The 22,648-nt window shown below is 37.2% G+C and overlaps 1 protein-coding gene across 2 annotated transcripts; it reads right to left on the bottom strand.

The window, feature by feature from the left end:
• Positions 1-547: 547 nt before the first annotated feature.
• Positions 548-22,449, bottom strand: LOC141900595 (ceramide glucosyltransferase-like). Of its 2 annotated transcripts, XM_074787564.1 has the most exons (9): positions 22,344-22,449; positions 19,026-19,167; positions 14,004-14,106; positions 12,928-13,029; positions 7,783-7,901; positions 6,768-6,946; positions 6,466-6,552; positions 4,784-4,973; positions 548-1,786 (listed from the first exon to the last, which is right to left on the bottom strand). In XM_074787564.1, the coding sequence occupies exons 1-9, from the start codon at positions 22,439-22,441 to the stop codon at positions 1,607-1,609; spliced, it is 1,200 nt and encodes a 399-aa protein (XP_074643665.1). In that variant the 5' UTR covers positions 22,442-22,449; the 3' UTR covers positions 548-1,606. The 2 variants fall into 2 exon arrangements, with proteins under 2 accessions (XP_074643665.1, XP_074643666.1); XM_074787565.1 differs by lacking the exon at positions 12,928-13,029.
• Between the last annotated feature and the right edge of the window lie 199 nt (positions 22,450-22,648).

Here is a 22,648-nt window from a genome sequence, read left to right as displayed (position 1 = left end):
CTCATACTAATCGTAATTATTTACACAAATTGAAAATGGCATCATTAGATGGCGATCAATGATCAACTGGACTTTTAAACAGTACAATTAATGGTTTTTCATAAAATGACCCAGACATTCGGTGTTTGGAGGCAGAATACCGAGGCAAGTTGATTATATTTTACCATTTGCTTGTGATTCAATATGTCATTGTTTCTGTTTAAAATCATCATTTGGGATCATTCATTTAATACGGATACGCATAGAATCTTGATTTCCAACCTCCCTTCTACTATGCGAGCATACTTTTTCAAGTAACCCTTCAGAACCCCCTCCTCCCCCCTTAGTGCACTGTCTTTGAACTAATTCAAGGTTTTTGATAATGAAAATAAATTCAAATAATAAAGTCACACATAAGCTTGCTGTTTTTCTAATCAAAGCGTGTATATCATGCTTTACGAGAATCGGTTTTGAGATGCTGAACATCATTAATTGCTTAAGAGGATCGAAATGAATAGATAGGCTTTAGGTGTTATATCTTACGTATGCACAATCACATCTTCTACTTACTCCCCCCCCCCCCCCGTACACGCATTTGAACCGACCCCTTCGTGCGTATGTAACATATGACTGATCCCATTATAAATATCAGAACTGTATAATTCATTTTGTGAAAAAATATACAAACAACAATCGGCAGTGTTGTTTTCAAACAACACGGCAGGAGTCATCATTTTGCTAAGTCGTTGAAAAATGATGCCATTAACAATTACATACAGTAGATTTCGTTGGACTAATTAGTTTGGTATCCACCTGGATACTAGTCGATGAATGACCCAGTTCCACAGTCACAAATTCGAAATTAAAAACCGCTCTACATCTTGTCAGTGAAAAAAGTATTCAAAGTAGTTTTGACTGTGAACATAGAAAAATTGATTCATGACTATGAGATGAATTTGGAGTCAAATCTTAGAATTAGTCTGATAGCTATTTCAAGTAGTTAAGACTTCAGTAGTATTTTTGAAGCAGTAATTGAAAGGTCTTGAAATTGAGTTGAAACCAGTAAATAGTAGTGGCAGACAGATTTAATCTAGTCCATTCTCGCGGGTCAGAATTTCTAGTACCCATTTCATTTCTGTGGAACTGGGTCTTGAATTGTTGAAGAATGACTACGCCATTCGGAAAGATTTTCTGTTCATCTTGAGTAGGGAACTAATTGAACTAAACACCAAAAAAGTGATGCTAAAAGAATCCGCATTATTAGCATTTTTTACAAACCATGATCTCGTTCCTCCTAAGAAAAAATCGTTATCCCAATAACATTTTGTTTCAATCACAGATATGTTTATCCAGGTGGTTGCAGTGGTATTATCGATGATGATGCTGGGTGGGCCAGCCACATATGTATAAATGAAGGTAACCGAGATTCAATTCTATAGGCAGAACACATCATGCATATATACAATATACATGTACATGAACAACTACTACTTGACTAGCAAATCACATGCCATCCCTAACATAACTATAAGAAATGATCATGAGAACTATAGAAAAACGTCGTACAAATAATAGTCACTATCACAATCAGGCGCGAGTCACTACACGTAGTGTAGTGGACGTGAGACTATACACGAATTTTGTCTCTGATCTCCTCTAGTTCGCCACCCCATTTTAGTCGATATGATTTGTGTCTCCAACTGACTGCTGAACTGAAATGCGATCGAAGCATCACGTACGGTGAACTGAGCTCCCGGAACAACCAACCAACGAGGAACTCGAATTTGGAGAATTGAATGGGTCCTTCCTAAAAAAATGTAAATAAAGAACATGAAATCATTCGACAAAATTTATACACTACAAAACAACCGTAGTCAATGATAGAATAGAAGTTTTAATATTTGGTGATTAGAATACAAATTTTTTTAGAACAAGGGGACACCCAGCCGGTTAGGTGAAATGCTTGACGAATCTGATGAGTTCAATCTATACTATAAAGGGGGTACTGTCGTTTTTTTTACCAGTTTGCGCGAAATCTATTCGTTGGTCGGCCATGAAACTAGGTATGTGCACAGAGGAATGGTTTCTTATGGTACAGATAACAATTTCATTTGGATCCAGGGTCTAATTTCACCCGAATTTAAGAACCCAAAATCCGAGCAGATTCCAGAAGTTGGCAGTAGATGGTGTGTACATGCACGTGTACTGTGTTATCTGCAAAGCCCCAAACACACAATGCGATCTTATTTGACAGCATCTGCGATTACAGATGATGCAGCGAAATGCACATAGTGTGTTCAATCGGCAGCAGACGATTTTTGCGTGCGATCCGTCGCATGTGAAAATTGCACCGATCAAACAGGTTTGATATTTTCGCGGCAAATTTTATCCGTGTGTCCATGAGATACAAATTTCGCTGCGAACCACTCGAAATCGAACCAATCAATGACGAGCATCAACAACAACAATTTTAAGTTTCCTGGACCCAGCCATCTTTTTGATCACATGACCACGAACTCCGTATGAGGTCGCTAACCGCTGATCGCATAGGTGTCCACTCCGCGCTGTGCGATAAATTCACTGCGAAATTCACGGTGAATTAATTCGCAGCGAAAATCGCATAGTGTGTTCGGGCTTTACTGCAGTGTTGTGTGGGGTGTTTGACCCAATTTGACCCAAATTTCACTGAGCCATTTGTGAATTTCACTGAGCCATTTGTATCCCTATACAGAGCACTGCAAACCAGCCACTCTCAGTACAATACTTCCCCGTTGAATCAGCTTTCACCACCATGTAGTTGTTCTGGTTTTTAAAATTATGGTTGAAGGTATAGCCTAGTGTATTGACCTAACAACTGATCATATCCAGGGACTAGTGAGCGAGTACCCCATGGACATCGAAAGTGAAACCAAGCAATCTTTAGATCTACAGCGCGTACATTGATGGCATTTGGGATGTGTTATCTGGCAAACATTGTTGAGCGCATCCAAAGACATACATCATTTTGTTTTGTTTTAGTCAGTTGCGCCATGTGTTATTGATTATGGAATCCTGGCTCTACTGGACTAGTACATGTCAACCAATGTTACCTACTTTGGTAGGCAGGACATTTTCTACATAACAGCATGACAAACTACACATGCAAATTCAAACATATCAGATAATGCGTGTGGTGCGTAGAGTATCAAGATAATAGCAGACGTGCGTGCGTCTGTCATATGACTTAATGTGCCAAATACCGGGGACACTACGTGAATCACTCTATCAACGTACATAAGAGCAAAAGTTTATGAACATTGAACATTTGCAAATAGATAAAACGAACTTGATAGGAAATCCCTGTAACTCGAGGAGTTAAATGGAATTGAAGGTTATTGAAGCCAGGGGTTAATGGATGTCTGTTGGATTTCTTTTTCTCTTACATATATTCCATTGTATGAATGTTTATGTCACTATCATGAACTATGTTCAGAATGAAAACAAGCACAATACAAGACACACCATATGCCAACATATGTCAACACCCTACTAGAGTATATACGCATTTACGCCTATAGTATTATTGCCATGCATTAATACTAGGTATGAAAGACTTATAGTCCTACATGAAAACTGTCTGAAGAGATTCCATTATTTCAAACAAGTTGGCCTGCATGTAATTCATTAGAGAAGTATGACCATCATTGACAACCCACGGTGAACCATTGCAAAATACATGCAACAACTGATATTGTAGCAGTTGGTCCGACGTTTACTTACTCAATTCATGTTCAATTTTTCAATGTCTTTGACAAAGACTTGAGATATGTTTGGCATTTTTTATTCAAACTTAACCGATTTAAGCACAAACTTGTCATGAAACTAGGCCCAGGACACACAAAGCTAATTACAACTAATTTCAATTGTTGAATTGAGATGATCAATTTTCTGTATCCGTAGATAATTCATATCTAGAGTATTGTTGGATGGTTTTGTCTTGCATAACCTTCAAACACGTAGAGGCATTCATACTTTTAGTCGCCAGTGTAGAAAGATGAATAACCATAAACAGGAGGAATACAATAAGGTTTTCCGTGAAGCGTTGATCCAAGAATTTTGAATAGGGGGGCCCAAAAATCGGAGGCCTATCTGTACTTGGTACATGAACATGAGTACTGTTAACCCATTAGCACTCAAGCCCCCCCCCCCCGTATCCGCCCTGCCTATTACTCCTCAAGCCACCCGAATCCGCTCCGGCACTTTTTTCGTATGCTGCACGAAAACGGTTATAGTGGGATTCGAACCCAATAGCTTATGATAAACTACACACCTAAGTCCTCGAAATACCAAATAGAAATAAACACCCTCCTAATTCAATTTCTCGAGTAATTAGAGTTTGAACACATCTGAGCGCTCACTTCAAATCCAAGTAAGTTTGGATGAATTTTGGGGGGGCCAAAAGGACACGATTTTGGTGGCTCACCTCATCAAATCTAACATCATATGAAAGCCTTGACTATTTACTACCAAATGACACTAACTTGTAGTGCATGGAAATAAACAGCAAATGAACTATTCAGTGTCGTGATGAACTTGGATTTTATCTTGAATTTTCTGAGGAGTAATTGATACTACATAGTGCAATTCCTGAGTGCTAATGGGTTAACGAAAATTCATTAAGGCTGTTTTGGAGGTGCCAAGAAAATTTTGAAAACATGGATCATCTTTATGTAGAAATAAGGAGCCCCAGCCACATACGCCCCCTGGATCCTGCTGATGTGGACTGATTGAAATCCTACAAGTGTTCACGATTCAGAATACTTACATTCATCGTTCTAAGCATGATGTAATCAAGTAAAAACCACACCAACATATGCAGCAGAAAGAAAACGATACTGTTCCAACCGAACAGATAACTGACACTAAGCGACGCTGTGGCTCCGAGGAAGAAGCATTCCGTCATTGGCTCGAGAAGAATTGTATGAGGCGCCATCGCACTTCGCAGTTGTTTCCACCTGAAAAACGGCCATTGCAAACATATCATAATCTATAAGATTATATATATATATATATATATATATATATATATATGAAACAGATGAAATTACTATAGACAGACAGATGAAATATACAACAGATAAAATTACTATAACATCTGCTAAATAGGAAAAATAGCAGACTTCCCTCATCTGTGCCTTAATGAGTCACTAATACCCATTGCACATCTGATGACTTTTCGCCGATTCTTTTCATCACAACAAAAGAAATCAGATATGCAACCTGCCTAAGCTTCTCTCATTTTGGTGACAAATTCACATCTCCGGGAATCATCTCTTAGCTCTTCGCTCAACGGTAATTGGGCAATTCATAAACCAGCATTGATTTTCTCAAATAGCGCAAATATTTTAACACGTTTTTGTATCTAATTCGATTTTATGGAAAATTATCCGATGTGGGTGTCCGGGATAAGAAAAGATGGCCGTATTGAAACAAATCACGAATCATTTTTGTACCGATTTAAGACATATATATATATGTAAGTTTATGGCGAAAGCCATCTTTTTGAAACGTGACTCTTCACTAACGTCGACTTTTCCACATATTTTAGCAAAGACGATTGCTGAAAAAACACACACAATAAGGATATACATTGTATGTATATGATCACCCATGAATTGGGACATTCAATAATCTATCCATAGCAATTCTTCATAACCTTCGATAACATATGTCAACACTACGTTTAATCACTTCACAGTATACGATCAATAATACAATTATTTACCCATATACAAAACATCATAATTTCAGGGCCCCCTGCCATAATAAAATCGTAATTGATTTAGATAGTTTCCAACTATATATCTCAAATGAAATCCATTCACCTGGAAACCATAGCATTTATAGTTATGGTCCATTTGTATAGGTAAAGGCTCATTCTACGGCTGGCTTAAAAAGGTGGAAAAGGTTTGTGATGATTAAAAAACGGCACCTATCTTAAATGTAACGCTGGTCTGGCATATACGGTATTCGTATGCTATTATTCACCAAATGTCTTAGATTTTGATTTTAACGAATATCTTGGCAGGCCCCCACCCTCCTGTTTTTGCATTGAGCTCGAAGCATTCGACTTGTCAAGAGATGTAAATTTGCCTTTATCTTCAAGATCTATTCCACCATTGGGAATGATCAGTCTAGCAAGAACCCGGATGCGCCCTTGATTGAAACATTGAATTTTCAACTTGCTTATTCCTTATAAGGATCATCATGTACAAAAGTAGAATGAATTGTTATGAAATTGATGATAAAATCTATCAAAAAATTGAATGTTGTGCACACCCCTTAAAAAGGTGGGAGGACAAATATGTATGTTTGTAATACTATAGGTAATCAAAAAGACGGGGGATATGCTTCAGACTAAACGATCTATACATCTTTAGAACCATCCAGATTTTTATGGATGATTTTATATGTAACTGCGAACTATAATGACCATTGTGTATTTACCTGAGCAATCTATTTTGGAAGTGAGATACGGAATAATAACCACTGTTTTGTAAAGCAGGATATGTACTTATATTCATCATGTATCCTCTACAAAAAAAAGGTTCAAACACAAATTAAGAAAACATTGGGCTAACTACACATTAAATGATATACACGAGATTAATTACGCATTTTTGTTACCAGCTGGAAAAACAAAACTCTGCTATAAAATTTGTAATGGCTGTTAGCAGTGCAAGCCAGATTTCCTATGGTAATATGTGTATATCTACATAAAGCGAGACTTATGAAAAGAATAAACGTACTTATCTAAAAACGCCTTCGCAAAGAAAAAATCTTCGGCTAAGTACTTTCCAAAAGTCGCAAGACCGCCAACTTCATCCATCACATCTTTGCGAAACAAACACGACATGCCCGTCGTACAATTTATTCCAGCCAAATTCAATGCGAGGTAAAGTTTCGCATGTTGAGTGCCAAAATATACCTGGAAATGAATAGAACAAATGAAGATCGAATCTGACGAAATGATATTCACCATTTACAGATTTATCCGTAGTTATCAAAATGCGACTTAAATGCATCTAATATTGAAACGAAAGTTCATGAAATATTTATGAAGCGGGTTTAATCTGGAACTCAAAAATACTAAATATCTGAAGCTGGGTAGGGCTTGGAGCGCATGAGCGTAAGTGTCGGAATTAGGGATGGGGGTTGCTTATTGCAGGCCATCAAATCCCAGCTCTCAACGTAGGGGTTCAAAATTTTGTTCCGCTTATATCTTAAACAAAACTATTAATTTTCAGCACAAATCAACAGTACCAAGGACCTATATGAGTAGTCTGAGGCCATAATATGTAGTTAGTGAACAACACAACTATTACAACATAAAACATATATTTCATTTGTTTGCTTCTTTGGACCTTCGTTATATCAACAGAAATCAGGCGCGGATCCACGCTGTCGCAATTGCCACATGTGTGACAGTCAGAGCTGCTTAAAGAAATCAAAAAGTTGCCAAAAAACTTAAGTTATACGGCGGATAAAGTTACTTTTGAATAATCGGCCCTTGGTGTCTCCAATACATCCATCTTCAATGAAAATGCAAAAATAATTCTACCAAGGTACTGGTCTTCCAAGTGGCACGGGTGACAGTCAACCATGCCACGACAGCTAACCATAGCTAGGAAAGAAAAATTGTGCCGAACCTGAGCGCCCTGCGGTTTGCGGGTACTACGGGATTTATTATGTTGTGAAACAGTCAAGGTATGGAGGGGAGCTGGCAGGCTGCGTTGCTTTCCTTACAAACAGCCGAGTACTTACCGTTTCTAATACTCCTGCGAATCCCTCCCGAGGGCAAACGTGCGGAATTTGATGAACCATCCCGATATTTTTGCGCTCGTAAAGCGACGCAACCATCATAGACAGTGAGTCTTCTTTCACTGAAAATATGTAAAAATGATCGATAGTAATTATAGTTTTTTGGTTTCACCACAAGTGCCAAATGACATGTTTACACAAATCATAACTCGAAGCAATTGTTAGGATACTTCAATTTCATCGTATTTTCCATATACATAACTACATATCATAACATAACTCTTGGGGCAATATACGTGATGATTTATATTACGTGAAAATGAAATCGTAAAAAAAAACATCCGCAGTTGAATAATCATGATTTTAAATTTCATTTTGTTGTTATAATATCTGCAAGTTCACCGCGTATGTGTATCATTGTAAGAGTGAGTTCACGTTGACCTCCAGAATACAAGCGAAAACCACGATACATACATTCGATTCTACATGAATACGGACCACGACTCTCATTTATCTTTTTACTCTTGGACAAAAAAGTTGGAATCAACTAATTTAAACACAAACCTAATTCAGAACTTTTGGAAACTGAGTCCTAAATTAGCAAGACCGATAAATTGAAAAAACGTCAAATCCTTACATCTTTAGAGGAAGAACTTTACACGATAGACAATGATTCGGTCCAATAATCACTCAAATCTTATTGAAAACCATTTACAAATTAAGCCTGGTGCAGACGAGGCATTTTATCTAGACACGAAGAAACTTGAAATTATGTGTGTCGCGTGTAACGAGCAACTAGCAAGTGACAAATGCCGAATTACATCGAAATGGAACTTTTATATATTATTATTATTATTATTAATATTTATTTATTATTATTATTATTATTATTATTATTATTATTATTATTATTATTACTATCATATCCAATTTAGAATACTAATTTTATCAAAATAGGATTCCAGTGATACCAGGCCCACATGACAAAATGCTTGAGAATCTAAAATTTCTAAATTCAAATACAGAAATTTGTGAAATTCTTGATATAGGGGTCACCCGTTATTTGATCAATAGATTTTGTTTATTAACTGTCCCTCAGAACCTCATGACCTTAATAATGTTGTAAGCTACCCATTTTGCAATGGATTGTGGTTCGAAAATATTTTTAGGTAACAAAATGAATAGACATAGATTATCTAATATGGTAAGACTAGGTTATCCCAGTCAAATGTGGAATGGGTCCTAAACCAGTTAGTACTCACAACCATTGAATATTAAGACTTTTAGTTTTAGTTTAAACCTGTAGATATTTCACTAGGACTGATTAAACTAAGATGGCTACTGATTCCTATTCTTCTTGTAATGGTGGGCCCATCAGGGATACATAAATCAAGATATTTGATGAAAGCATATTCAAAATTTTCTTTGAAAACTTCAACAAGAACTAAATTCTGCGCTAAATGCGTACGAACTTCGCACAGCACAAAAAGTGTGGGGAATGAACTAAGACGAGTATACCTGACTAATGAGGAGGATTCGCCACCAATATCTTAGGGTAAAATTAATACAAGAGGTCCATGGACATTAGGACTTTGTGGAGAAATTACTCAGACAATTTTTGAAAATGAAAAAGAGCCCTACAAGCTGGGAACAACGTAGTCGAAGTCATCATGTATGTCTTTCTTTTTTCATGAACTCTAAAGATGACAAAATATACACGTCACACACTCGAAAGGTCTAAATCATGACGGTACCATATCGCAGTATGATTATGATTGTTTCTTTGAATACAGACAGTTAGTAAGAACTAACACTTCAGATTTGTCCTCCAGTCACCATCATTTGTGCTATTTCTGAATAATATTGAACTATATTGAATTTTTTTTGACTGAATAGAATTAAATTGGATTGCAATTTGCAATCCAATGCCAGTAGATTCAATTCCAATTTATGGATAATTTTGTGACCGTAGTGACAATTTAAAGTCCATTTATGATACCAGATAGGTTTGATTGTTATAAATTCGATCATCAATCTATGTTAATGATATTTGGGCGAGGTAATACTAAAGATGTCGCAAAGGACTGAGTGAAAAGTGAACATCACAATAGCCCCGGGTACGCCCCATGTGGGCTGAAAATGAGATTAGAAAATGAAAAAATCAAAATCAGAATTACATGTTTTCCCCTTACCGGAGAACAATGTTATTCTAATATGGCACATCAGGTAAGGACTAGGTAAGCTGAATAGTATAAACTGGAGCGCGCTAAGCAGCTATCCAATTCATCTCTGTATGCTCATTGTTCGACAAATTATCTTTCATAGCTTTTATATATGTCGCTAGTCGTCCTACACTGCACCAGGCTTTAGGAAGGCACTGAATATCGATTATTTCTAGATATGCAGTTCAACATAATATTCAAATTTCTTTCTTCGTTCTCGAGCAGAATTAGCCGAGACATCAATGCGATGTGGATGGCAGCATCTACCACGGAATCACCATTTGATCGAGGTATCGAACATACAATTGTAACGCATAATTTAATAAGAAAATCATTCATAAGTATTCAATCAATAACTCAAACAGCGAATCCATATTACAACACTTAGTACAGTCATGATCACAACAATCTGTTGGTCTAGGTTACTGATAAACACTGCCGGGTTGACTTTCAACTCACTTGACATTGCAATCTCTCTCTTATCAACCGATGACAGCAGTTGGGCGGGCACGATGATGCATGTGTAAATGACATGACATATCTATGACTCACATCTTCCTTTAAGAGGACATGATTCGTATAAATCTGCGCTATATGAAAGCAATAAAACATGGGAAAACCCACTGCAAAGTGCAATTCTGTTCTTCGACGCATTCCGGATCTCTACCATGGAAATAATGCTTATCAATCGCACTAGTTTTAGATTTAGCATTTATAACCTGACCCGGATGCTCATCAAAGCTATACAAAAATTTCCTCTTCTAGTGCATGCATACATTTGAATAGTCTGATAAGTCCAGAAAATGATCCATTTTTTATCGAACTGCTGACTATTTAGTACAAATAAATAGCCAGCCTCAACTCCGATCATTTTTTTTCTTTTTGTTTATCTTCAGTTTGTTAGATATGTCATTTTGTATTCTTCTCTTCCAGGACATCTTCCTTTATTGGAACGGCCTTAAGGCTCTGAGATGTACTAGCCACTATATAGGACAAGAGATGACAAATCGACAATTATATATATACATTTACATATATATTTTACGTACATATATTGATGAATGAAATTACCGAAGAAAATATTATACAACATTTCTAATTATCGGTTTGGAGAAGAGAAATAGCATTTATGACACTTAATTTCCCAATGACGTCACCGTAGTGCTGGAACACCTTAAACACCCATGCAGTATATAGCGTTATTTTTACAAAAGCTAAGTGTAAATCTGAAATAATAAAAACCATCGACTCTCAGATGATGCATACTCATTATATATCGTGATAATACCGCAGAACATGAAAAATTGTGCGTCTAAAATAAAAATGCACCGTTCTAAGAACGCCACTAAGGCATTCACTTTTATTCACCGATGAGTCAGTAAAACATACTTCGAGGAGGTAGACGAACAACATCTTTATAATGACATCATTCTATTAGAAATAAAAATCTACAATAGGAAAAAGTAAAACATCTGCTTGCTAATACATGTGAAAGGCAACAGATGTAGATGTGCGTATGCGAGCGACAACACAATTCATTTTCTTTATCGCTGTGCTATCATACTCGAACCAACAAAATAAAACAAAATCAAACCTTTATAGGCCTTGAAAATACCAATATAACAATTAACGGGTTGTTAATGAGTTTTCCTGGGGTTGATGGTTCATAGTGCCTATGGCCAATTTCATTTAAGGACTCTCTCAACAATTTAAGGACTCTCTAGCCTTCGATTCAAGTTCATTGTTTTCATAAACCATCACACTAGTGTACTAAGACCAAATAATAGCATCATGATCTGACCTACGAGCAATTATCTGATAATTGCTCGTAAATCTGACACACTGTACACCATAGATCTAGATGATGATTATGTGACCAGATCGTAATCCCGCGGTGAAGCGATGCCATTCAAGGACGGTCGCAATGATTTGAGGCCTATTCCATGATATTCAAGGACCGCTATGAACCCTTAAATCGCCTTATAGGCAGGCTGTTTAGTGAAACTGAGTCCTGTTTTAAAACAATTTTATTCCCTGAATGAATTCTCTTGTCTATCCCATTCCATAGGAAAAGACAGAAAAATTTGCCCATTGCACATAACCAAATTTCAGTATGAATACATCACAGCTGCTTATGCATCAGGAAAGGCTGAAGGCTACCATGCACTATAGGCCTTTAAGCCGCGTTCACATCTTTTATTTAGAATTGTCCAAGCGCTCACACTAGCAAAGATTCCATTCTTAATTGGCCCGTTCCATTTTAGACTGACCTAAAGAACTGATCCATGTTCGTTCTAAATTTTAGAATGAATGAAATCCATGCACGGACAGAAACTGATCCAGGTCTGTTCTACCATAGATTGCACTCTTAAATGTAACATTGAGATATAAATTACGATTGTAGGAAAAAATGGCCAAGGAAAGAATGGCCAAGGCAATATCTTGCGGGCCCAGAGATAAACTATCTGTTGCCCATTCAGCAACACGTGTGTGAATGCGCACCCTGATTTGGCTAGCCATAAATTTGGCACATTCCAGGTCCGGACCTATTCAAAATCGTCAAACTAGTGGAAGTGTGAATGCGGCTATAGCGTATACCTTATGGCACTAGCAGCCTTCTTAGTTTGATATCACTAGGACTTTTAATTGGTGACAAAATCATCTATAATCATTTTACCAGTCGGTGATCTGGCTAATATAATACCAGAGTAACTGGCCGGTGAGCATATCTGTTACCGTAAATCAAATGTATGTGAGAATGTGCGGACATACTTTCGCTATGTCATTCTTGGCATGTGTATCACATACACACGCACAAGGCTTAGTAACATCAGCTTTATGGACTAATAAATATTGCATTTGTTATAGGGGAGCTTTGCATTAGTTTTGACATAAAAAAACTGTCTACCGACAGGGTTTAACTTACTTTGCAATCCACTATCCGAGATTAATATTAAATCGTTTTTTGATGCCTCGTAACCTTGCACCATGTTATTTATTTTCGGATTCAATCCCACCTTTTTACCACCTGAAAATGATCGGGGGAAAAATCATAATAAGCAACAAGACTCGGCATTATCAATCTTTCTCATTGCTGGCAGTTATGAACCCGAAAATGACGATCTATCGGCTATAAAAAAAACTTCGACCAAATGAGAAAAGAAGATTGATTTCATACAGCATATGATAACCAATGTTTATGATCAAGATTAGTCTACCGCAGCGTCTGCTATGGGGTCGTCGTCTGTATTGAATTGACTGACACATATGAGCAATGATAAAATGGTTGTCCGACTAAGGGGCCATGAAGCGCTTTTACAATAATGTTGCCCAAATTGGTGTATTATGCCAATTCAAAAGCGAATAGCCCCAATTAGCCGAAACCAACAGCATCATTCATTACAGCCTGAGATTCATAGTTATCAATAAATCACTATCAACAGTATCATTAAACCAAACCTATGCACCAGCTTCAGTCTTTGCTATTTCGGGTTAAGGAAAAGGAAGTCACTTTAATGAGGGGTAAATAATTGGGCATACTGATAGCCCAGAACATAGGTTTGGAATTAACATTTTCGGAATGCTGGTAATATCTGAAAGTAATCCCATATATGGTCAAGTATGGATGTACGAACTAAACTCGAGTGTCAAGTAAGAATGACATTAAGTTCAATCTCCATTGGATTGTCCAAACAAAGTTGGAACAGTAAGACTGCAAATATTGCCTCTCCATCAAAAGCATTAAGCCCACAAGCTGAACACTCAACTAAGCTAGTTTGAAATAATCAATAAAAGCATCAATCCATTGTAAGAAACTATTACAAGTTTGATATGTTTGGTACTTGTACTTCAGAAATCAATCATTCTACGGTATTCTTAACAATTGTCTCCTAACTGTACCAATCAAAATCCTCAAATTGGCCAATACACAAATTGCAATTTTAGTCACACATCTAATACAATATGATTTAATCAAACTACAAGTGTTCAAACATGGCTTACCTATAAAAACTTTTGCATCTACTTTAGGATATTTTTCCATAAGACTTTTGACTACCATAATAGATGGATCCATTTCGTCTTGAATACAAAATAAAATTTCATACTGAAAATAGAGAGGAGAAAATGATGAGCATTATTTGCCTGTTTTATGTCAAATATGGTACATACATATTCAAGGTATTCCAGTAATGACACGAAAAAGTAAGAAATTTAAATTCCCTAAGATGAAGAAATCATAATAACTATTTGAATAATACATAAATTTCTTATTCAAAGTGAGAAATACGTTTTATTTGCCATTGTTCTCAAAACCATTTAGGTAGCCGTTCCAACCCACTCAGATGATCAACTTTCAATGGGTGAAGTCTGGATGATCAGATCTTCCGTAGTCAACCCCCGCCATACTGCGCCTTCATCGGTGCAGAACGATTTCGGCAGTAGAGACTATGGTGATACATCGGGGGTGACCTCTCAAAATATGTGAAACTTCATTCTGTCTTTTATTATAGTTTTATCTTAATTAATTCCTTAAAAATACTATGGACAACAAAATGAAAGTATCTATTTCGTTTTTTATAATTCAACGTGCTTCCTCCAATCTGGTACTGAAGCTGAAGCTGTACATCGTCAGAGACCTACACCAGGCACATGTGACATACTACGATATACAGATGTGTGACATACAGACTTGTGTCGGTTTCCCCTTCACAAAGAAAATTTATCTCTTGATAGTTTTATGGTCTATCATAGGCTACCGCCCATTTGATATATCTTTTCTCTTATCAGTTAAACCTTGGCCAGCGCAATCAGTCTGATCACTTCCAAGGTTAAACCATGGTTAAAACTCAAGCGCCATTTTTCACTGAAACAGTGTGTACAACCTTTGAGCGACTGGCCCCTGCATAGTGTTTAACTATGTATTTGTATTGAGATGTAATACAGAAATGCGTTGGTGGTAGACAGGGCATTGCCATTATATCGGGGTTTGTTCTTCAGATTTCAAGTCAAATGTTCTATTGAGAAAACCTGGCATTATGCGGGGGTGGTGGCATATGGGAAGGCAGTATATGGGGAGTTGACTGCATGTGTCGACAAAAATGTTGTATGTGTGCTGGGTCAGGTAAAAATTTTTTTTCATTCGTTTTTATACAAGCCCTGCCTGGAGTCCAGGAGACAGGGTGAAAAATGGATTCGACTGATTCAGAATGGACTTTTCACAGAGTGAATACTTGGTCCATTCTAAATTGGAATGGACTTAGTCTATAAGATCATTCTAAATAAGGTGGTCTGAACGAAGCTTAAATACAAACAAAAATTTCCCTCATTTCGCGCAACTGCTGGCATAGGCGACAAAATTCTGTAAAATCACATTATTACTGCTCACAATATATTACAATCAAGCTCATTGATAAAATTTCAACATGTTGCTACATATCAAACATTTTTGATTTCATGAAATGTTTTTTGGAACAGTTTTTGGTGATATAAATTATTCCATGCATTCTAAAATATTCACAAAACCACACTCCCAATGATTCTTAGGCAAAATGTTCAGCAACACACGCTGGGCGATGTCAACGGTGATTAAGCAATTAGTAAATACCATCACTCCGACCAATATTCTGTTCGACTAAGGCTAATAGTACTGCTGAATATTTTGTACGCAAAAGCCAAATTTATTAATCCTAGCATGTACTAGTGAAATCTGCCTCATTGTTAGGACTATTAACTATTTCACTGAGTGCACTGATACAGAGTTGAGAATTGGGGAAGGGGTTTTCACAAATACATATTTACAACATATTTACAACAACGACGGGTTCCCGTTACACCATAACTAGGTCTTTTGGTCAGCCATGCATTATAACTTAGTACTGTACATGGTCAATAATAATGCGAAGGTATCATACTCAAAATGTGTAGTCTATCTATTGCTTTGGATAGGAATCTTTTATGTGTGTTTCGTACATATATTAATTGATCTTACAAGGAGAAATCTCAGCAATGAATAGAATTGTGGTGCGTGGAGGCCTTAGATTCGACAAAACAAACTCAGGTAACCAAAACAGTCTTATACACACATTATTAAATGCATTTGAGAAAAATTGTAACGCACAATTGATCGAGGTTCACTAAATAACAGCATTGGAAGATATACAACAAGACACGACCGACCAAGTTCAAATGAATGATCTATAAAACGTAAATTTGACGAGGAAGGAAATAAAAACAATGACGTTACTTAGAAATTCATAACTTTTTGTCTGAAACAACAACACATGATTCAGCAGCCATCAGCCTACATGTGTATTTCAAGACTACTTATAGGTATCCAATTCATAGCCGGTATAACTTTTATAGAACTGTTAAATCTAAATTTGAGCTAGAACCATATTCAATATTCTTAAAGATCACTCTTTGAAATCAGAAATAGCAAAACTTCGAATGCCATGTCATAATCTTATTAATTGAAAAAGGAAGGAGACTTGGCATTGATCAATTAAATCGTATTTGCCCTCACTGTAATGCAGTCAGTGACGAATCCCACTTTCTTTTATATTGTAAACTGCAGGATAACTTAAAAATTAAATATGATCTTGTAAATCTAAACCTAGACACTTTTCTTTCGGCCTTTTCTAACCCCAATAACCAATCTTCTTAAATATCGCGAAATTTATATACCATGGGCTTCTAAATATCACTTTAAGAATATTCTGTATGTATTAGATATTGTATTACTTCTCTCAATCCTTTTATTGTTTTTCTTTTATTGTGCATCCTTTTTGTTTTTTTGTTGTTATTGTTGTTTTTTTCTTCATTCACGATCTTATACTTTGGATTTATGATGAATAAATTGAAATTGAAATTATAGGTATACCGAGCGGCTAAAATTAGGTATCTTCATTGAGCTAAGGACACAAGTAAATCTTTCCCTAAAAAAAAATGCAAATGGAAATGCTTTGACATAACAAATGTCACCATCGCCAAAATGTCACCACCGTGAACAAGCACGGATAGATAAACTCTTCAAGCCATATTCATCGAAAATTGGCGATCAGTGAAAGACTGCTTCCTCCGTATGGATGCAGAGCGGAAACTATTTCAAACCAAACAACACCAAACTTTCCTAATCGTCTTTTTAGCACCTAAAATCTAACAGACATTTCGATGTATCATTTATTACTTTTAAAGGGACGTTCTGAATTTTGATTTATCCCCCTGCAATGCTAACCGCAATCAATCAGTTTAGTCAAAATTGGTAAATAACTGCACGACTATTTAAACCACGTTCACACTACCGCTAGAACACTGTTCGAAATAATGTATCCGTACTCGAAATGAACCAATTTAGAATGCACCAAACCAGAGGTGCAAGTTCGTACGTGCACTGTTGAGTCCGATGCATTGCCATTCCATTGATTTTGGTTATAAATTATCAACACGTAGGTACAAGCACATATAGTAATATTGTGATTCTTCTATTTTATGCCCCCTAGTGAAAATATAGAAACCAATGACCTTGAAACTCACTATTGATGATGAAATAAATTACTATTGCTACTATTACTTTTGCTATCACCATGAAAAATATCATGAGCTACAACTGATTTGGTTAAATTCGAGTTAGAATTCAGGCAAAAATGACTTTTGGCATAAGAAATATTACAGTATGGCAATAGGCCTATTGTATCTGATCAATCTAAATTTTCTAGTGATGATGGGTCGGGTCCTAGGGAGATACATACATATGTGGAACATCAAGATAGCTGATCAAAGCGTATTCAAAATATTTTCCTTCAGAAGTGTTCAAAATATAATGTTTTAAGCAAAAAGTAAATAACTGCTAGGCGGTCATCTTGTATCTGAGTCGGCCATCTTGAAATTTTGGCTGCTAATCTGTACAGATAGAGTGTGACTGGCTTATTAATAACTTAAAGTATGGCTTATGTCGACAAGCAACGCGACGCCTACTGACTCCTACCGACGCATCTGAGGGCAACCACGATCGCAGCCCGGCTTATGTCGCAGCAACTGAGGCCGTACGAGATCCTCCCAGTTGCTTTCCTGCTTATGTCGGTTACGATTACTAGCAACTGCAATGGCTCGAATGGTCACGTGATAAGCATTTTGAGAATAAATTTGAATTATTTTGAATTATTGGGAAATATATTGTTATTAGAAAAGCTATTTCTTTAAGACAGTGATCTTTCTGATTCTGTTTTGAATACAACGTGCTAGCGACATTATATAAAGATGGCCGCTCACACCATAATTCTACCAATTTCGTTTCTAGATCTTCGGTTCAGTCCTCTGCCGTGCTGAAGGTTCGGTTTATGTTTTGAACTACTTGAATTTGAAAGTTTATGACTAATTACGTATGACGCTAACTAGCTGTGATAATTTGTACTATGTATATGCGGAGTCCTATTGGCTGGAACTCATGAGCTCAGTTCCGTTGCGTCGCAGATGAGCTTATGTCGGCTGCAATCGAAAGCAACTGTCCGCCTACCGTAGGCTGGAGTAGAACATGGGCAACTAGCCGGATACGGCTTGCGACGAGTCGGTAGGCATCGGGTTGCCGTCACAAGCCGGCTTATGTCGAACCGATAGAGCAGCAACTGGCGGCCTCTCGTAGGCCGCTATTTGCCGCTAATCGGCGATAAACCCAGTTGCGTCGGTAGGCGTCGCGTTGCTTGTCGACATAAGCCAGCCTTAATAGCCCATGTATCAATTCTGGTGTCGGATAACATCATACTACGTTCATGATAATATAGACAATAGGGTGTGGTTTTCTTTCAATTATGTGCATGTTAACAAATTTGATGATGGCTCATAGTACTCTATTAATGATTTTTTAATTTTCCAACTTTCAATGTTTTCTGATGATCGCTCGCAATGAGATTGCAAGAGAAAGAAGTTAGAATTCCAGGAGAGAAAGAATTCAATTTTAGACTTTCGATCGATGTATATCGAACCGAGCGGTAAAGGCAAGATCGGGGATGGAATTAAAATGATACGTACAGAAGGGTAATCCATCTTGAAAAATGTTTCTAAATTTGTATATAAATTTGGGTCCACTCCAGTTAGAGGTTTTAATATCGAGACACCGGGCCTGGGTTCTTCTGGAGATGGTTGGCTGGGTTTTCTGTATAGTTTCCATTTTCTGAAATGAAAAAAAAAAAAGAAATAATCTAAGAACAGTACATCAAGTTAATCAATACATCAATACACTTACACGCAAACACACCCTATTAATGTTCAAAAAGAATTTAATAACACAAGCCACAGGCCACAACAGTTCTCGGGCTCAGACTCGAACACTGAAATTCCCATGCCTTATATTCCAATTGCATTTTCGAAATGGATATGTTGCATCAAGGGCCGATAACTGAATTTTGTCAAGACAACTAGAATCTCGAAACGTTCCTCTGTTATGAGGTCATCTTCAAGGTCATGTTGCTGAAAAAGTTTTGAGTGCCTAGTTCTGCTCGTTGGCGCACTGGGCCCATTCTTTGCACAGCACAAGACACCCATAAAACTGACATTGACGAAGGTAAGTTGCTAAAAGACAGACACACATGTAAACAGAACAAAACTCAGGGTCCCGTAACGGAAGCCCAAGAACCAATTATGTTTTGGGCCATTGTCCCCATTGCAATGATTATGCAGATATATTTTTTCGTCATATAGGGCCTCAATTACTATACCCCTACTAGCTAGCCTATGAGTATACCCTCTTACATACACTGTACATTATACACAGATCATTTGAATCAAAGAAAATTACACTGAAATGAATTCCGGTCAGTATTCTCTTTACTACCACCCCTCAAAAACAACTTTTTTTGATATATTTCTTTTCATTCTACCAGAAATCTCCTAATCTACCTTATTACAAAATCTCATATAAGGGTCAGTCAACCAATTTTTTGAAGGAATTTTAACCTTTTTTTTAGTACACCTTCATGTACCAACACTTTAGGAGGCATATGTTGAGAACACCTCAGCATGGGGTAATTAAACCGCAAAAAAGGGATGGAAGATTAAAAGGTATCCTAATGAGGAGAATTACCGCAAATCGACACAACAGATGTAAAACACAGTGGGTGCTTCTGTATATCCGAAAGATATACCTGGTAAGTCTTATTAATTAATAACATCCTGGTTGATGGTGTATTTATTGGTCTTTTTGTTAGAGCGCCAAATGAGATAGCAAACATTTCAAAGAATAGTCATTCGAATGTAGGAACGATTCCAGGTTTTGAGGGTGTTAGACCGCACTTTTTCCACTGATAAGGGCACTAGATATTCATTGAAAAGGGCACATCTGAATCCCTTAAGAGGCTTAATCCCAAAAGGCAGCAGTATTGAGAGGGGTCCTGTCCCTGAATACCTATGCTTCGCTAATTTCTACTTTTTGAGGATTGAGTTGAAAATGCTTCCAGTTCCTGATATGAATTCCTGTTATGTTTCCATCAATCCCTCTGAAAGTCATCCCCGTTTCAAAAATCTGAAGCCGCTCTAGTTTTGATGTAGGCCTATAGCCTATGTTCTTATCATGTGCTATCGACGTTTATGACAATGATATCTTTGTAAAGTTGTGGGAATGCATCAAAAATCATGCTTCATTTTCAGGGAGTTTGGTGAACTCCCAAATTGATCATTTTCATTAGATTTGGGAGTTCCCCAAACTCCAAAAAGCTTGGTGCTTGGTTGGTGTCCAATAATAATCTCCTTAAATTTTTGATAAATTTTTATAATTATTTTTGAGGTTGTGCACTACGTCAGCAATATATCGGGGCTAGACTAGTTGACAGGTATTAAGCAATAGGCTTAAATGTGTTATTTTTCAAGGCATCAATAAATTTTCAAGTTAATTTTCCTGTTTCCAGTACAACTGCTTTGCCATTCTTGTTGTAGGCCAACAGCCACACTCGCTTACAGGTAGGCCTAGTTATTGCATGGGTCATCAAATCATCAATTCCTCTGATTTTTATGCCAGGAAATGGCATCAAAACCATTAAATCACATTCCACGACCTACAAATATGTTTGTTTTTGTAATGTCTAGTAACAGGTTGTAGGGTAGTAAATAGAGGCCAATTAGGCAAGCCTATATAATTGTTAATTAAGGCTATTTAATCTAACCATGTGTAGGCAGGGGAAATGTTGCTAACCATTTTGTCCCATTATCTAAAAATAGGCCTGATTATTATTGTTGTGCCAATAACCAGTAGTAGCCAGTGGTTTTATGGACACATAAAACTAGGCCCCCTAAGTAGGCTAACTGAAAATTCATGATAACAGAACTAACGAATTTTGGCCTTTTCTACTGCCTAAGGCCGAGCACTTTGCCAGTAGGCAGGCTATTAGTCCAAACAAGATTTCAGGTGGGAAACAAAACCCTTTTCAATATTATAGAAGCGTACAACCGCAATAAGATCATGCATGGTCCATAGGTAGAACATATGAACATACATAACACTCTCCATTCAAATTCAAGGATAGGGATCAGACATATTGAGCGAAGTACAACATGCTCAGACATATCGAGTGAAGCCTGCAGCCCATTTTCGTGTCGCAGTAATATAGGCCTAGACTTAACTCTAGACAAAGTGGACTCGGAATATCCAGTCTACCAAGCAACTTACTGCTCCTGATATGCAATGCCTTGATTTGGATACCCAGGGTGTAACTGATTAGTTGTAGGCCTGCTGACTACTAAATAGGCCTTTCCTGTTGTTCTACCATTATTTATTATAGGCCTAGTACTTAGGCTAGGAATAGGATACTGTTGCAGATATTAGATTTTAGACCGCCAGTTTTATATGACAAACCCCTGCACTTAATACAGTAGTCAGTGCCCTGGCCATCTTCTTCCATTTCCACCACCTGCTGGTAAGAGATCTGTGTACGGCATGGATGAACTGAAGAAGTAGGCCTGGACTCATTTTAGAGTGGAACCGGTACCTACTGACCCTTGTTGGCCTTAACATAAATCGAACCATAAAAAGAGATATTTTTGAATACTTCACCGGTAAGATTCAAGAATAGCAGGGGGGACTAGTGGTTAGGATTAGGGTTAGGTTTAGTTCCCTAATCATCATTAATTACTATTATATACATTACTATCATTATATATCATCATTATCAATTACTAATATTATTACTTAATTGATTACTATCACTACATATATATTGTTCTGATCTGAGCGAGGAAAATTGAAATACTGACAGACAGACAATGAGACATTTCATTTTCAGGGTGAATATTACTCATGTCTCGCGCTGGATACGTGCCGAAAAAGGACACCTCCAGCTAAAGGAAAGTTTCACCTACCCGTACGTGATCGCGACGATATGAATCAAAAACAAGGATATCCAAAAAAGTAAAGATATTATCGCTAAACAGTGTAACGCCACATCGACCGGTGCCATTTCTTGCCCCAACAAAATCTCCCAGCGTTCCCAGCGGCCAATGCGGAAGTAAAACTCGACGATTGATGACGTCACGAGCACTGGTGATGTCACACTCTATGCACTTCGGCAATCGGTTTGACAGGCCGTGTGAACGGGGTTTAGTAATGATAATATGCCAATTAATAATAGCGTGACTTTTTCTTGTTAAAGGCTACTCTCGTAACT

Source organism: Tubulanus polymorphus, chromosome 2, assembly GCF_964204645.1.
Source record: "Tubulanus polymorphus chromosome 2, tnTubPoly1.2, whole genome shotgun sequence".
NCBI lineage: Eukaryota > Metazoa > Nemertea > Palaeonemertea > Tubulaniformes > Tubulanidae > Tubulanus > Tubulanus polymorphus.
This window is presented reverse-complemented; position numbering and strand designations above follow the sequence as displayed.

What these genes read in the sequence shown, in the direction of transcription:
- LOC141900595 (XM_074787564.1), bottom strand. Translation starts at nt 22,441, where the DNA reads ATGGCACCGGTCGATGTGGCGTTACACTGTTTAGCGATAATATCTTTA. An exon ending in TCGCAGGAGTATTAGAAACG is followed by an intron (nt 6,947 to 7,782) that starts GTAAGTACTCGG and finishes ATTCATTTCCAG; the next exon opens with GTATATTTTGGCACTCAACA. An exon ending in GCGAAGGCGTTTTTAGATAA is followed by an intron (nt 6,553 to 6,767) that starts GTACGTTTATTC and finishes TTTTTTTTGTAG; the next exon opens with AGGATACATGATGAATATAA.